This window comes from Schistocerca gregaria, chromosome 3 (assembly GCF_023897955.1).
Source record: "Schistocerca gregaria isolate iqSchGreg1 chromosome 3, iqSchGreg1.2, whole genome shotgun sequence".
In the NCBI taxonomy this organism is placed as follows: Eukaryota; Metazoa; Arthropoda; class Insecta; order Orthoptera; family Acrididae; genus Schistocerca; species Schistocerca gregaria.
This window is the reverse complement of record NC_064922.1, coordinates 554,002,648-554,019,934: the sequence shown is the minus strand read 5'-3', so window position 1 is coordinate 554,019,934 and position 17,287 is coordinate 554,002,648. Positions and strand designations below refer to the sequence as shown.

The 17,287-nt window shown below is 35.9% G+C and overlaps 1 protein-coding gene across 1 annotated transcript in view; it reads left to right on the top strand.

The window, feature by feature from the left end:
• Positions 1-17,287, top strand: part of LOC126354410 (nucleoporin Nup188) — a 240,912-nt gene that overhangs the window by 90,156 nt on the left and 133,469 nt on the right. Inside the window, exons 10-11 of the mRNA XM_050004028.1 lie at positions 313-589; positions 1,013-1,310. Coding sequence (XP_049859985.1) covers positions 313-589; positions 1,013-1,310 — 575 coding nt within the window. The remainder of the gene's footprint in view (positions 1-312; positions 590-1,012; positions 1,311-17,287) is intronic.

Here is a 17,287-nt window from a genome sequence, read left to right as displayed (position 1 = left end):
TAATAACATAATTGTTCTATATTATTTTTTACGGAAAGATCTAACCAGTATTTGACTCTTGTTCATTAATTTTGCCAGTTACTTAACCTGCCAGAGCTTTTTGATATTGGTTTTATGAGGTAGATTTTAGTGTTTGCATTAGATAGCATTTTTGTTGATCATTTCATGTGAAACATTGTTCTCCTATGTGTTTTTATCTTTTTTAATGTACATCGTATTCTTCAGTGAATAGTACATTCTATTTATTTGATGTGTTTCTTACCAAATAACCCTGAGTGATTGTTCCTAATATTTTAATTGTTTCACTTTTAGATTCAAAAGAATTAAGCGAGCTTCAGCTAAGGTATTCAGCTCATGCTTAGACATAATGACCACACTTGCATCACAAGACCGAATGAAAGTTTATACAGTTCTGAAGCAGCTACAGATATTTCCAACATTAGAGAATGCCCCATTAAATCTTACACTCATATCGGGCAATTACCTGTATGTCAGAACCATTGGCGACTGGCTTTATAATGAAGAATGCCCAAGTGGCACTTATGCATTATTGAAATCCTATTTAAATTTCTTGTATAGGATTATCAAGGTAAGTTTTGTATGTATGGGAGAAGTAATAGTCCAGTTTTGAAAGTAACAATATGTAATTTAAAACTGACAGTATTCCTTTGTTAAAGTCTATAAATCATTAATTTAGTAGTACACACTAAAAAATATGCCTCTTGGATTCTAGGCATTGATTTTATTTAATTTCTGTGCAGTTGTAGTTGTGAGAAGGTACAGGTCATTTTTTGATTATTTATTCAAATATTCCTGCAATTTCAAATATATTCTGTATTTTGTTCTTATGACATTCGTTCACCATGTTTTTCTGTTTGTGTGTAGAATACATAAATATCTTTAACACTTGTCACTTGCTATTGGTTGTCATTGTTGTTCATTACAATCATCATCATCATCATATGAGTGTAGTACTACAATGAATAGAAATAGTGGTGTTATATTCTTTCAGCCTAACGCAACTGTTACATCAGAAGAAAAGACATATGCCTACAGTGAATTGGTTTTACCAGGACTTATTTTCATTTTGAATGAAGTATTCCCTCGATATCAAACATGGAATTATGTGTCTGATTGTGATCAGCTGTCCATTGGAGTTACATGCATGAAAGTATTCCATGAGTTGCTTTTGGTGGGAGAGGTAACAAATGGTCCAGAAACCACTTACCTTCATTTGTTTAGAAAGCTTATCCTGCATAGTGTTCTACATACACCAAGTGGATTTGCACTCCTAAAGATTGTCGCCACAGGTACTGCCCTGATATTTCTTTAATAAATGATCTCCTATGTACTGTTCTGTTGCAATTACACTCTTAGTTATTGTTATAATGTGCTCTGAACTGTTCCTTGTATTTCGTGTTCTATTTGCTTATTATAAGCAATTCCTCACAAAGACATATCTTCAAATTATTATGTACAAAAGTGGAAGGTAACAATTAGCGCTAAAAATAATTAAGATTTGGAAACTGGCCTGTGTTCAGTGTTCTACAGAAATTTATGAATGTGTAACTTCAGTTGAATTTTTTAGAGTGGGAAGCGACAACTTCTCTGTTTGCAATTATTGAGTTTTTTCTGCAGATACAAGAAAGATTCAGAGTGTTTATTTAATTGTACACACAAAGGGTGTGCTGGATGTCATAGTAAAAATATATGAAAGTCAGTTACTATGTGCTCCCTATGAAATGGAGCTAAAACCTAAACTGTTTGACTATATGTAATGCTGTAAAATTCTGAGAGTTTTATGTTTACACAAGAGTAAAGGAGAGGAACATGGTCTTGGTATTGATTCGTTGGGACACTTTGCACATTGCTTCAGATAAATTTATGAAGATTTCAGAAAGTGGCTGCTATAACTGCAACTGTATGGGACCAATGGTATGGTTTTGTACTTTCATCAAACATTACGTGACCGTCAAAGATTGTAATGTTCTCACATTTATGCTTTTTGAGTTAGCTCTCTCTCTCTCTCTCTCTCTCTCTCTCTCTCTCTCTCTCTCCCTCCCTCCCTCTCCCCCTCCCTCTCCCCCTCCCTCTCCCTCTCCCTCCTTCTATCTCTCTTTCATGTAAAGAAACTCATATTAAAAATTATTTTTCTGTTTAAGTATGTATCGTTGTTGTTGTTATTGTTATTGTGGTCTTCAGTCCAGAGACTGGTTTGATGCAGCTCTCCATGCTACTCTATCCTGTGCAAGTTTCCTCATCACAAAGTAACTACTGCATCCTTCATCCTTCTGAATCTGCTTAGTGTATTCATCTCTTGGTCTCCATTTATGATTTTTTCTCTTCATGCTTCCCTCCAGTACTAAATTGGTGATCCCTTGATGCCTCAGAACGTGTCCTACCAACTGATCCCTTCTTTTAGTCAGGCTGCACCACAAATTCCTCTTCTCCCCAAAGCTATTCAGCACCTCCTTGTTAGTTACATGATCTACCCATTAAAACATCCCAGCTCCGGCGCCTCCAAATTATAACATCCCAGCTTCCTCAACCAAATTATAACGTCCCAGGACTTTCTGCACCAAATTATAACATTTCAGCTCCTCAACACCAAATTAAAACGTTGCATTAGGAGGTGTCTGCTTCGTGCAAAAGGTCTTGAGTTCATATTGACGACAACAAGTAATTCTTCATTACAGACGTTTATTTACAAACAGAACTGACAGACTTCACAGACTCAACAACTGACTCTCCGAGCTAACCGCACTGCATATCCGAACTGGCAACTGACAACTCCTAGGTGTATTAATATCTTTCCAAACAATGAGAGTCTTTGACAATGTTTTGTTTATAATACGATAGCAATTCACGACTTAAAACTAAATTAGACATTACAGAATTTTAGTACAGATTAAAGTAAGTAAAAGGATCAGTACATATAAATTCTTACAAGCATAATTTCCAAATAGATTTTATAACATTTTTCTACCAGCTTCTGGATAACCTTCACCAGATTTGTACCGATGTTTCCAGAAATATCTTGACATTTGATTCCGGATATTTCTTAAGTGATCTAGAACAACTATTTATATGTAAAATGATTTAAATCATGTTTCAAAACGTAAATAAATCATTTTAGCAATATTTCTTGATACAAATCGTCTTTCGAAATTAGGTTATGAAACAGTTTTCACAAGTTTTCGTATTTTTGCGATCATAATATAGAATTTCTCCATAGAAAGTTCCAGAAGTGTGCATTAAACGTTTATTTACAGACTTTCTCTTTAGATGGTGAGTTTTTAAAAGTATCTTGTCCATATTATACGAAATAATTTGGCTCAAAACTGATAATTTATACAATTAATCAGAGCTACAGCAAACAGTGAGTCTTTCTTTTACAAAATGAAATATAATTACAAAATTGAATGAAAATAGGTTACTAACACTAATATATATTTACATTAATTCTATTTTTGTTCTTTCTGTGCAAAATGTCCTAATATTGACACAGTACAATATTTAAACATCACCAAAGTTTCCCTTTACATTTTGCATATCTGTATCGACATCCCCTAAAAGTCTACAGTATCGAATACTTCAATATGTCCCAATATGTCCTGTAATGTTACACAACCCCCCCATCAGCACTTCCACGTGAAACACGGAAGGGTTGATGTCCTTACATTACAAAACAGAAAAGTTTTACACATATCTTTGGTGTTTTCTTTCTTGAAGACCAGTGATCTTCTTTCTTGAAGGTCGGTGATCTTCTTCCTTAAAGGTCGGTATACCTCAATGCCACACACTGTATTTCAGTCTCATCTTCATAGTCCGTATGGTTTCCATATACACTGCAGGCTATCACAGGCTGCAAAAGAACAGTCCGCTATGAATATACAGCATACAGTGGTCAAACCCAGTTAAACATTAGCAAAAGCATTTAATAGTCGGAGGACCGGTTTTTTAAGGACACAGAAATTTGAATTCTCTAAAGTCTAATTACTCAAGAAAATTTACTCTAAATAATTTCTTAAAGCTAAGAGAGGATAGACTGACAGATGGATTATACAGGATCACAGAATAAGTGTAAGATGCAATGCCAGAATACGAAAATGAAATATGACAATTGCATAGCTAGGGGACCTAGTGCTCGCCAAACACTTAGCACACAAAGAATGTATGCTCCCCTGAGGAATCAGATAAATACAACATAACAAAATATACAAAAATATCCTGGTAAGATTACATATAAAAGTCTATAAACATCTATTATCTAAAATACTTTTTTACATTTTTTTATACAATTTCAGTTCAGTCACGTTTTGTAGGCCAAACAGTCTGCCAGAATTTGGGTAGACTAGACGGTAAGCATTCGGATGAGGATTGTCCTGAATCTTGAAAGGTCCAATGTATATGTCAAAAAACTTTTTTAATTCACCACTGATGGCTTTAGACTTCTCTTGTGTTTTAACAAGGACCAAGTCTTCAATTTTAAATTGAGTAGGCTTCAATCTTTTCTCATGTCTACATTTCCTCTTATCACCTTGAGATTTCATGGTCTTTCTCACTATTTCCTCTCTCTCTTGAGTACTTAATGGTTTGCAGACTGGAAAATCAATGAAATCACTAATTGGATGTGGTGGTTTGCTATTATACTGTATTTCATAAGGCGAAAACCCTGTTGAGGAATGCTGTAGGCTATTCACAACATCTTCGAATTTCTCAACATAGTCAATCCAACTAGCATGATCAGTATTGCAGTAGGTTCTAAAGAATCGCCCAATTTCCCTCATGTATCTCTCCGAAGGGTTTCCTGACGGATGATAAGCTGAAATAAGAATGTGACTTATATGTTCATCTTCAACAAAAGCTTTCCATACTCCAGAAGTAAATTGAGTCCCATTGTCTGATAAGATTTTCTGAGGTTTTCCAACCCTGCCAAAATAGTCTCCTCTGATTTTTGAAATAATGCTCTTACTGTTTGCCTTGCGAAGAGGGTATAACTTAATGAATTTTGAAAAAACATCAACCATAACAAAAATGTAGCAATAGCCTCCTCTGGTCTTCGGTAATGGTCCATGTAAGTCGACAGCGACTAACTCGTGTTGTTCTTTTGGTAAGATGTTTTGCATCAATCCTCGACAAGTTTGGTTGGATACTTTTACTCTTTGGCACCTGTCACAACCTGTCAAAATTTTTCTAACCCTCCTGGCTATGTTGTTAAAGTACACATTTTCTTGGATTTTCTGGATACACTTTTGAATCCCACAATGACCAAAACTTTCATGAATGTACTTGATGAGTACATTGATGTACTGTTCAGGCCAACATAATTTCCATACATCGCTATCTACACTGTTTCTCTTGAATAGAATCCCCTTGTAGATTTTGTAATAATCTCCCACTTTTTCATGTCCCTTTCTCCCTAAATAACTTTTGACCAGTTTACAGTTCTCATCATGGTTCTGATTCCGTCGGATGTCATTACAAATGTCTCTGATTTCTTGTTCATTGTCCACCCCTCTTAAATACATAATTTTGAATTCTTTTTCACATTCCCCACTGTCATCTTCAAAGTCACCCCCCACAGGTAGTCTAGATAAAGCATCAGCAACTACATTATCGGGTCCTCTAAGATATTTTATTGAGTAATTAAATTGTTGTAACAAGAGTGCCCACCTGGTAATCCTTCCATGATGCAACCTACATTCTTGAATATAAATTAATGCCGTATGGTCTGTGTAGACAACTACCTGGTTTCCCAATAAATAATTTCTGAATTTAGAAAATGCCCAGTAAATGGCCAAAAGCTCTTTCTCGGTAACAGTGTATTGCCTCTCATGTTTTTTCAAGGTTCGACTAGCAAAAGCGATAGACCTGTGTTCTATTTTCCCATTTATATTTACTTCTTGGAAAAGGTGAGCACCTAGGCCATAATCACTACTATCTGCCATAATGCAAAAAGGTAAACTTAAATCAGGACGGTACAAAATTTGACTGTTACATAACTGTGTTTTTATTTCTTCAAAAGCAGCTTCACATTCCTGATCCCAAACCCACATTGTGTTTTTCTTCAGCAATCTGTTAAGACTTGGAGCATTTAGAGCTTGGGTACTAATGAACTTTCTTTAGTAACCGCACATCCCGAAAAATGACTTTAGTTGTTTCTTGGTTTTTGGAATTGGGAATTTTGCAATTGCCTTGAGTTTTTCAGGATCTGGCAAAATACCTTCCTCAGAAATACTGTGCCCCAGCAACTTCAATTTTTTCATACCAAACTTACATTTAGATTATTTAAGTGACATTCCCCCTTTCCTTAATCTATTGCAAACCTCCCTCAAAGTATTAACATGTTCTTCCCAAGTTTCTCCAGTGATCAAAATGTCATCTACATACACAGTTAATTTTGATAAAAGATCTTTTCCCAAAACAAAGTCAAGTGCTCTAATGAATTCGGCTACTGAGACATTCAGCCCAAATGGTACCACACAATACTGGTAACATCTTCCCCCATACAAAAAGGCAGTATACTTTCTGGAATCATTTTCTAATTCTACTTGGTGAAATCCTGATGTGAGATCTAAACTGGTCATGTATTTCATTCTTTCAAATTTATGAAGTAATTCGTCTATATTCTCGGGATGATCGGTCTCTCTTTCCAGATACTTATTTAGGTGTCTTGAATCTAGTACAAGCCTGACACTGCCATCACGTTTTGCAACCACTACCAAAGGATTATTGTATTGGCTCTTACTTCTCCTAATGATGCCCCACTCTTCCATCTTTTGAAGTTCCTTTTCTACATCTTTTCTCTTTGCAATGGGTACACTATAAGGTTTTATAAAGAATGGCTCATGTGGTTTTAATCTGAGTTTACATTGATAATTCTTTACTCTGCCAGGTCTATCATCAAAAACATCACAGTAATTCCACAATAATCTTTCTAACTCTACCTTCTGTTCTTGGTTCAAATTATCTGATTCCCATAATTTTTCTTGAACTATATCCCCATATTCTCCATCATCATAATCCTCAGTAATTCCACAATAATCTTTCTAACTCTACCTTCTGTTCTTGGTTCAAATTATCTGATTCCCATAATTTTTCTTGAACTATATCCCCATATTCTCCATCATCATAATCCTCAGTAATTTCCTCTACACAATAACCACTGTCTTTAGAAAATGTAACGTCCCTAATTTCAATTCCCTTATCAGTACAGTTTTGAATCGACATGTCAGTACTGGAACATACTCTCGTCTTAGGATCAATAAAGGTAAACAAACTCTTTTCCCAATCAAATGCTGCATTAGCTTTCAATATCCAGTCCATACCCAACAGTACATTCTCATTTAGGTCACTTATTACTAGACATCCTTGAGTAAACTGTACATCATTTATACTGAAGGACAACAACACCTGTCTATTAACAATTTTGCTCAGTTTGCCGGTAATGCCTCTAATTTTTATTCCAACAACTGGTAATTCAACAAAGTCAGGATCATGCTTAATTATATCTCTTAATTTGCTTGAAATGGCACTAATTAGACTCCCTGTGTCAATCAAACAATACCCTTCCCAACCTGCAGCTTTAATTTTTATGTATGGACTACCAATAGTGGTGTTTTCCCTTTCTTCCTGTTCTTCATACAAAAGATCTTCTGCTATCTCATCATACCTCTGTTCCATATTTAGATTTTCTTTATTAGGCAATACTTTCTTCAAACTTCTAGGTCTACTGGAATTTACTGGAATATCTGGATTACTATTTACCTCACACACATCCTGACTAGTACCCCGCTTGATGATTTCATTAGGCTTAAAAGCAGAAACTGGTTCACAAATTTCCCTTAATTTGATCTTAACATCATTGTCATCACTGTAATCTTTAAATTTGTCCCAAACAGATTTCAAAATAAACTCAGATGCATCAGCACAATCAACCCCCCTGTCTCCTGATGTATTACTAAGCTGAACTGGCACAATCTGATTCTCATGTGGAATGTAGTTAGAGTTCCTGGCACAACTATTCTCAACACTATTGCTTATAACATCCTCCTTAACTTCAACATAAACTATTCCATCCAATTCACCATCAAAATCTTCTAGTACATAATCACCATTAGCCTTAACATCAACATTATCATCATCATTGCCTGAGCTTACACTACAAACACTACTAGTATCACCAACATTACTCACAACACCATCTTCACCAACCACATCCACATGAATATCAGACTTTCCAGAAACTTCAGTACGAACATCATTATGACAACTTACATCTAAAACATCACCACACATAAGTTTGTACAATCCAAAATTATCAAAGTTATCCTTACTTTTCATTTCAGCATTAGGTGCTTCTTCTTGATTATATAAATTTGCAATTATATTATCTTCTAAGCCTACTTCATCAAAGGTAGCCTGGTTCCTATTGCAGTTGTTTCTAGTATTTTCTCTGATGACATTCCAAAATTTCCTGTCAAATTTAATTTTCACATTACCTCTATCTACAGATCAATCATAAGCATACTGTCTATACTGGTTAGGTCTCTGATTATAGTGCTGTCTGTTCCGGGTGAAATTAGCCTGATTTTGAAAATTCCTTGCCCCAAACTGACAGACTCCCAGTGGAGCATTTAGTCGTTTAAAGGCCTATGTCTGTCATTTCCCTGCCTCGGGTTACCTTCTCTCATGTCATTACCCCAGGACCTGTTTAGATTTTCCCATTCTCTGTTTGAATTAAAGTGCTGATCATTCCTACCAAAATTTCTTCTGTCATTGCTATTATAATTATCCCTGTTGTTGTTAAAGTTTCTTCGTTCACTATTATTGTTATTATTTCCACGGTTCGGTTCCCACCCTCTGTGTGATGAACCTACAAAGTCGTTAAATATGTTGTTTTGTTCAAAGGCTCTATCAAGTTTGTCCACATATTTCAAGAATTGTTCTATGGACTCATCTGGACCATATACTAAACCCCATTGTACTCTTTTCGGAAGTCTCCATTTTAGTGTATCAATTTGAGTTAGCTCATCAAATGGCTTATCCAGATGCACTAATTTTTGCAACTGTTTCTCACAATAGGCTTTCATTGACCCATCAGTTTCTCTGTAACTAGGACCATTCAAAAATTCACTTTTGATTCGAGCTTGCTCAGTTTCAGACCAAAATTTGGTTAGAAAACATTTTTCGAAATCTTCAAAGGACATTTCCGCGGAGCAATTCTGATTGGCCCATGAAAGCGCCTCACCATCAAGTAATTTCTTTACAAATTTTATCTTAACACTATCTGTCATTATGGATGTGAACTGCTCCTTGAAGAATTGCATGAAGTCTTTTGGGTGTATATTCTTGTCACCGGGATAAGTTTTAATGGGAAAATTTCCCCATACCCCATTACAACTATTACTAAAACCTTTTTGCAACATAGTTTCTTGTATTTCTACAAATTTTCTGTCTACAGTTTTTTCGACATTACCTACTCTACTACAAATTTCTGTGACCTTTTTGTCAGAATCAGATTTGAAAGATTCAATTTCGCTTTCAAAAAATCGTTTTGTCTGGTCAAATTCATTTCTCAATTGAGAATTTTCCTCATTTACAAAATCAACAACTTCTTTAAGTTTTGACTGGTTATTTGAAATTTCGTTACTTAAATCAGTTTCAAGAACAGAAATTTTGCTCTCAACCGTGTCCACATGACAACTAAGTTCTTTTTGGTTTGACTCAAAAGTAATTCGCCATTCTTCGAGAACCTGATTAGTGTGAGCAATCTGTTCTGTATTTGAATTTATTTCTGATTTTAAATCACACACAGCCTTCGAAATCGACCTGTCCATCTGTTGTTGTGTCTGTTCAGTTTGTTGACGTAATTCGGCACGAGAATCGTCCAACTTCGAGTTTAACTCTGAAAACATTTGTTTTAACATTTCCAACATTCCTACACTGTCAGAAGCACTTTCCCTAATAGGTGTACTCGCTACACCGCTGTCAATACTGAAATCTGCGTCTTTTTCCATTATTTTAGGAAGCAGGTACTTATCTTAGTGTCCGTCGGCGGTCGTTGGTGTCCGTGTTTTGCGAAATTTCTTCAATTCCAGGATGGTTTCGCTCGGTTGATTCACTCCTCTTCTTGTGACCCCAGAATCGACGTATTTACTTCTGAAGAATGACTGGTCGGTCATATATCCTCTTCTTGTGGTCCCAAAACAGACGTATTTTCTTCTTGTGATCCCAGAAGAGACGTATTTTATTTTGAAGAATCACTGGGTAGTCGTCAAATCCTCTGCTTCCTCCACCAAATTAAAACATCCCAGCTCCGGCGCCTCCAAATTATAACACCCAGCTTCCTCAACCAAATTATAACGTCCCAGGACTTTCTGCACCAAATTATAACATTTCAGCTCCTCAACACCAAATTAAAACGTTGCATTAGGAGGTGTCTGCTTCGTGCAAAAGGTCTTGAGTTCATATTGACGACAACAAGTAATTCTTCATTACAGACGTTTATTTACAAACAGAACTGACAGACTTCACAGACTCAACAACTGACTCTCCGAGCTAACCGCACTGCATATCTGAACTGACAACTCCTAGGTGTATTAATATCTTTCCAAACAATGAGAGTCTTTGACAATGTTTTGTTTATAATACGATAGCAATTCACGACTTAAAACTAAATTAGACATTACAGAATTTTAGTACAGATTAAAGTAAGTAAAAGGATCAGTACATATAAACTCTTACAAGCATAATTTCCAAATAGATTTTATAACATTTTTCTACCAGCTTCTGGATAACCTTCACCAGATTTGTACCGATGTTTCCAGAAATTTCTTGACATTTGATTCTGGATATTTCTTAAGTGATCTAGAACAACTATTTATATGTAAAATGATTTAAATCATGTTTCAAAACGTAAATAAATCTTTTTAGCAATATTTCTTGATACAAATCGTCTTTCGAAATTAGGTTATGAAACAGTTTTCACAAGTTTTCGTATTTTTGCGATCATAATATAGAATTTCTCCATAGAAAGTTCCAGAAGTGTGCATTAAACGTTTATTTACAGACTTTCTCTTTAGATGGTGAGTTTTTAAAAGTATCTTGTCCGTATTATACGAAATAATTTGGCTCAAAACTGATAATTTATACAATTAATCAGAGCTACAGCAAACAGTGAGTCTTTCTTTTACAAAATGAAATATAATTACAAAATTGAATGAAAATAGGTTACTAACACTAATATATATTTACATTAATTCTATTTTTGTTCTTTCTGTGCAAAATGTCCTAATATTGACACAGTACAATATTTAAACATCACCAAAGTTTCCCTTTACATTTTGCATATCTGTATCGACATCCCCTAAAAGTCTACAGTAACGAATACTTCAATATGTCCTGTAATGTTACACCATCTAATCTTCAGCATTCTTCTGTAGCACCACATTTCAAAAGCTTCTATTCTCTTTTTGTCCAAACTATTTATTGTCCATGTTTCACTTCCATACATGGCCACACTCCATACAAATACTTTCAGAAAAGACTTCCTGACACTTAAATGTATACTTGATGTTAACAAATTTCTCTCCTTCAGAAACGCTTTCCTTACCAGAGCTAGTCTACATTTTATATCATTTCTGCTTCAACCATCATCGGTTATTTTGCTCTCCAGACTCGTTTACTACTTTACGTGTATCATTTCCTAATCTAAATCCCCCCCCCCCCCCCCCCCCCCCAGCATTACTTGATTTAATTCGATTGCATTCCATTATCCTCATTTTGCATTTGTTGATGTTCATCTTATATCCTTCTTTGAAGACACTGTCCAATCCATTCAACTACTCTTCCAGGTCCTTTTCTGTCTCTGACAGACACAAAGTTTTTATGTCTTCTCCATGGATTTTAATAGCTACTACGAATTTTTCTTTTGTTTCCTTTACTGCTTGCTCAGTGTACAGATTTAATAACATCAGGGATAGGCTACAACCTTGTCTCACTCCCTTTTCAGTCACTGCTTGCCTTTTTTGCACCTTGACTCTTATAACTACCATTTGGTTTCTGTACAAATTGTAAATCCAATCCATGAATTTTACCCCTGTCACCTTCTGAATTTGAAAGGAGTATTCCATTCAACATTGTCAAAAGCTTTCTCTAAGTCTACAAATGCTTGAAATGTAGTTTGCCTTTATATGTGCTCTACAATTTGAAGACTAGACTGATGCTGTTCTCCACACTACTCTCTCCTGTGCAAGCCTCTTCATCTCAGCATAACTATTGCAATCGACACTGCAGTTTTTTAAAAACAGTGGGACATTTTTAAAAGTTTAGAAATTTTTTTGGGCAAGTAAGGTAAAATGGGACACAAATTGTGTTGACAGTATCTAATGGACATACAAGTTTACCTTTGCATCCTGCACTCAGATGACCCAAAATAACTTTTTTTAATTATTCTGCTGAACAGTCACATGCATTTCAATTTTGTGTACTTATCAAGAAGTGCATTTTCGTTTGAAAACTACTGGGATGTTTCTTCATCTTAACGTGATTCTTACATTTACAAATATTTAATGCCACATTTCTTTTCAAATCATTGGTGTTCTGGTAGAGAGAGAGAGAGAGAGAGAGAGAGAGAGAGAGAGAGAGAGAGAGAGAGAGAGTGTGTTTGTGTGTATGTGGGGGGGGGGGGGGGGGCTGTAACACCCACAGTAGTGTCAAGCACAAGCAAGTTATTGTTGATAACTTATATACTCACTATTAGAGTCTTACAAAAATTGCAATAATAGTAATGATTTTTTTAAAGTAGTTTAGTTTCATGACAGAAAACACAATCAAACACCTTTGATTTTTCCCCCTCAGAAACTTTTTTACCCTTATGGCAATAATTATGCCTATGTGCGGAACCACTGTTCTAGATACTCCTTCCAACTTTTAGCTTTCCCTTCTTTGCTTAGTACTGGATTACCATCTTATCTCCTGATGTTCATACAGCTTATTCTCTTTTCTCCAAGAGTTTCTATATCTTTCCTGCTTTGTTTGCTGCATTTTTATATTTTCACCTTATGTCAATTAAATGTAATGCCTTATGTTATCCAGAGATTTCACTAGTCCTTGCTCATTTCAGTCTAATGCTCTGACATGTAGAATGCCACTTTTGTTTTCCCTGATGATGATACTTGTCTAAATGAAGGACTATTTTATTTCCAAAATATTTTACACAAGAGGATGCCATCATCATTTAACCATGTAGTATAGCTGTGTGGCTGTAGGACAAAATAACAGCTGTAGCTTCCCCTCACTTACAGCTGTTTGCAGTAGCAGCACAGTAAGGCCATGTTGGCTAATGTTACAAGGCCAGGTCAGTCAGTCATCCAGGCACTTGTTCCTGTCACAACTGAAAAAGATTGCTGTCCCTCTTCAGTAACAGTGGATTAGTCTGGCCTCTCCACAGGTACCTCTCTGTTATGGTTGCACTAAGGGTACAGCTATCTGCATGATTGAAGAATGCAATCCGCCCATCTCAGCAAGGTTAATGTTTTATGAGGGTGTTTGACAATGCAGATGTACAAATTAATGTTCTGTTGTTCAGGACACAAAAGTTTTTCGATTTCGAATTTGCCCTTGTTGGTGGGGTGCTCCACTAACGTAGACTTCCTGGCATATTAAAGTATACACAAGTTCAGTTAACAGTTTGTGAGCATTTCATGTTTGGTGTGTAAACCTGACAGCAGCTACACAGATTTTTGTTATACATGCTCACTCTGTCCAGTCGTTTTCTTCATCCAGCACAAAAGCATGGTAGGTGATTAAAAGCATTCTGTTTCCAAAACACACAGGTGTTAATGGTGAAAATTAATGTGATTAACTTAGGAATAGCACAATGGGTAACATCATCCTGTGACTGTAAAGTAGATTGTCTTATAACTACATTATTAACTAAATATAATCAGATAATTATTGAAGTTGCACCTTTTATTCTTCTGAAATCATGAATAGAAGGAAAGCAATCTTGGAAGTTTCACATTCACCCCGTAGTTAAAAGGTGAGTGCTATTCCCCCACCGAGCGAGGTGGCGCAGTGGTTAGCACACTGGACTCGCATTCCGGCCGTCCTGATTTAGGTTTTCCGTGATTTCCCTAAATCGTTTCAGGCAAATGCCAGGATGGTTCCTTTGATAGGGCATGGCCAATTTCCTTCCCAATCCTTTCCTAACCCGAGCTTGCGCTCCGTCTCTAATGACCTCGTTGTCGACGGGACGTTAAACACTACCCACCACCACCGCTATTCCCACCCCCTCCCCCCTTGTGGAACAACTTTCACTGCCCCTGATACTAAAATGTGAGAGCTTGTGTATTTCTCCTATTTTCATTCTGTCATGTCAGTTTGGGAAACTTGTGCAGGTCCTGTTCAAGCATTTACTTTAGAATGCTAGACTGAAACATACGGATAACGTCACACAAACCAATGAACATAAAAGTGTTCATTATTTTATCCATTATTCTTTCTTTTTGGTTTCTATGTGCAGTAAACATTTTTTTAACTAAATAATCTTTACACTATAGCATGCATTTTGGTAATTTTTGAGAATATGTCTCTCTAGAGTATAGCAGCTTATTTATTGTAAAAACTGAATATAAACAGTCACAACCACAATAAACTTTTTTATATATAAGATTGCCAGTTTAGGTCTGTTTTAGACCATATTCTATAGTATGTAAATATTTCAGTGTGTGTCTGCAAATGGTCTGAAACTGTTAACCTTATATTTAAAAAAAATTTATTGTGGTTGTGACTGTTTATATTCAATTTTAAAGTATGTGTTTTGTTACCTAAAATATCTACATCATTGTTATTTATATTTGTACTTAGATGACTAGATAAAAATGCATTCCACAACATCACAGAGCCACATAAACTTTAACAATGAAACTGTGGAAGTCTGACACACAATCCTCCTTGAGCATCTGTCATACAGAAACTAGAATTGTTGTCAGCAACAAGGTGGAGAGTCACACTAATTGGTAAATACTTGAAAAAATTTACACTTTGCAGTAAATGCAAATGTAGGTACAAATTCTGCCTCAAAATGTAAAAATATGAAATTACATTCTAGACGCTGTTTCATTGCAAATCATTTCTAAATGGGCAATTTTTATCTTATGTAGTTTAAAACAGCCATATTTGCTGCATATAAACATTGAAAATGTAACCAATTTTCAGTTATTGATTCTGCAAATCATCTGACAAAGCCAGATTTGGAAAGATAATGTACTAAGAATGTTTTTGTGAAATAAAAGGTTCCAGAGTGGAATGATATATCAGTGACCTCTATGCTGTGATATCACACAAATTGTAGGCGGAGAATGATCTGTGTAAGGTACATGCCATGTAATGTAGCTTAGGACTTGGGCATGGAACCTAACATCTTAGAACAAACAAATGTGTATATTTGCTAACTAAATTTAAAAGTGGATAGGATGTGGCCACTATTAACATGACAGGTTTATTTGGCAGGTGTCCCGAACTGTAGATGCGTTGAATGTTGACAGTGGTCAGACCCGGACTACTTAGTTTATGATATTCCAATCACAGCAAGCAATTGTACATTAGCCGCTATCAAATCCTTTATGTTGTGTGTTGTTTTTTTGAAATGAGTGAACAAACTAATCCTTGTCCATCACAGAGTCTCCCCCCCCCCCCCCCCCCCCTCTTTCCCTGGCTTCCTCTGCAATTTTTGCCCTCTACAGCTCCCTTTAATACCATGGAAGTCATTTCCTTATGTCTTAACAGATGCCCTGTCCTTTCCACATATTCTTTTCCTCTGTGATTCTACCCAAAACCACCTCATTCCTTACCTTATCAGTCCACCTAATTTTCAATTTTCGTCTGTACCACCACTTCTCAAATGCTTGATTCTCTTCTGTTCTGGTTTTTCCACAGTCCATGTTTCACTACACAATGCTGTGCTCCACACACACACACACACACACACACACACACACACACACACACACACACACACACACACACACACACGCGTGTTTGATGTCGTCCTTGCAGTCTGCCATTGTTTAGAATAGTTTTAGATAGTAAATTCCATAACTTCATCTAATTCATTATCATCAATCCTGATGTAAAGTTTCTCAGTGTTCTCATTTCTCTTTACTTCTCATTGCTTTTATATTTCTTCAATTTACTCTCAGTGCATATTCTGTTCTCATTAGACTGTCATTCTATTCAGTAGATTTTGTAATTATTCTTTATTTTCACTCAGGATGGCAATGTCACCAGTGAACCGTATCATTGATATCCTTTCACCTTGAATTTTAATTACACTTCTGAATCTTTCTTTTATGTCCATCATTGTTTCTTCAATGTACAGATTGAACAGTAAGGATGAAAGACTATATCCCTGTCTTACACCCTTTTTAATTCGAGCCCTTCTTGGCTCTTGTACATAAAAGGGCTGTTCAAAAAGTAAGGTGACTTCAAATTGCACAGGCGACGTACATTTAACTATTGACTTTTATCGTTACATATTTCCCGAACATATGTTCACAATTTCAAGTGTACAGCATACTTTGTTTGTTTTTGACAGATAGAAAGGTTAGATGTGTTTTAGTGTCCTCGGCGATTTTCAATTATTATAAAAATTGAGCAAAGAATTTGCATCAAGTTTTGTGTGATATATGGAATCAAGTGCTCTAAAACATTTGAAAAGTTGACAGTGGCATACAGTGAGTTTGCTATAAGTAAAAAAAAAAAAAGTTTGAAAGTGGTACAGGCTCTTCCAAAATGGCCGAGAAGATGCCAATGACGAACCTCATTCTGGACGCCCCAGCATATCAACAACAGGTGATAACATTGAAGCTGTGAAGAAAATTGTTGTGGAAAACCATCGAATTATTGTAAGAGATGTTCCTGAGGATGTTGGCATATTGATAGACTCATGTCATGCAATTTTTTCAGATGTTTTGGGCATGAGACCTATGTGAGCAAAATTTGTTCAAAAATTCTCAATTTTGATCAGAAGAACTGTCACATGATCATCACTCAAGAACTCTTGAATGATGTCCCTGATGATCCTGATTTGCTCAAAAGGGTCATAACTGGTGACAAAACATGAGTTTACAGTTATGACGTCGAAACCAAAGCCCAGTTGTCCCAATGGAAGCATCCTGGACAGCCAAGACTGAAAAAAGCATGCCAATTTCGATCAGATGTCAAAGTTTTGCTCACTGTTTTTTTCAATTACCATGGTGTAGCACATCGTGAATTTTTG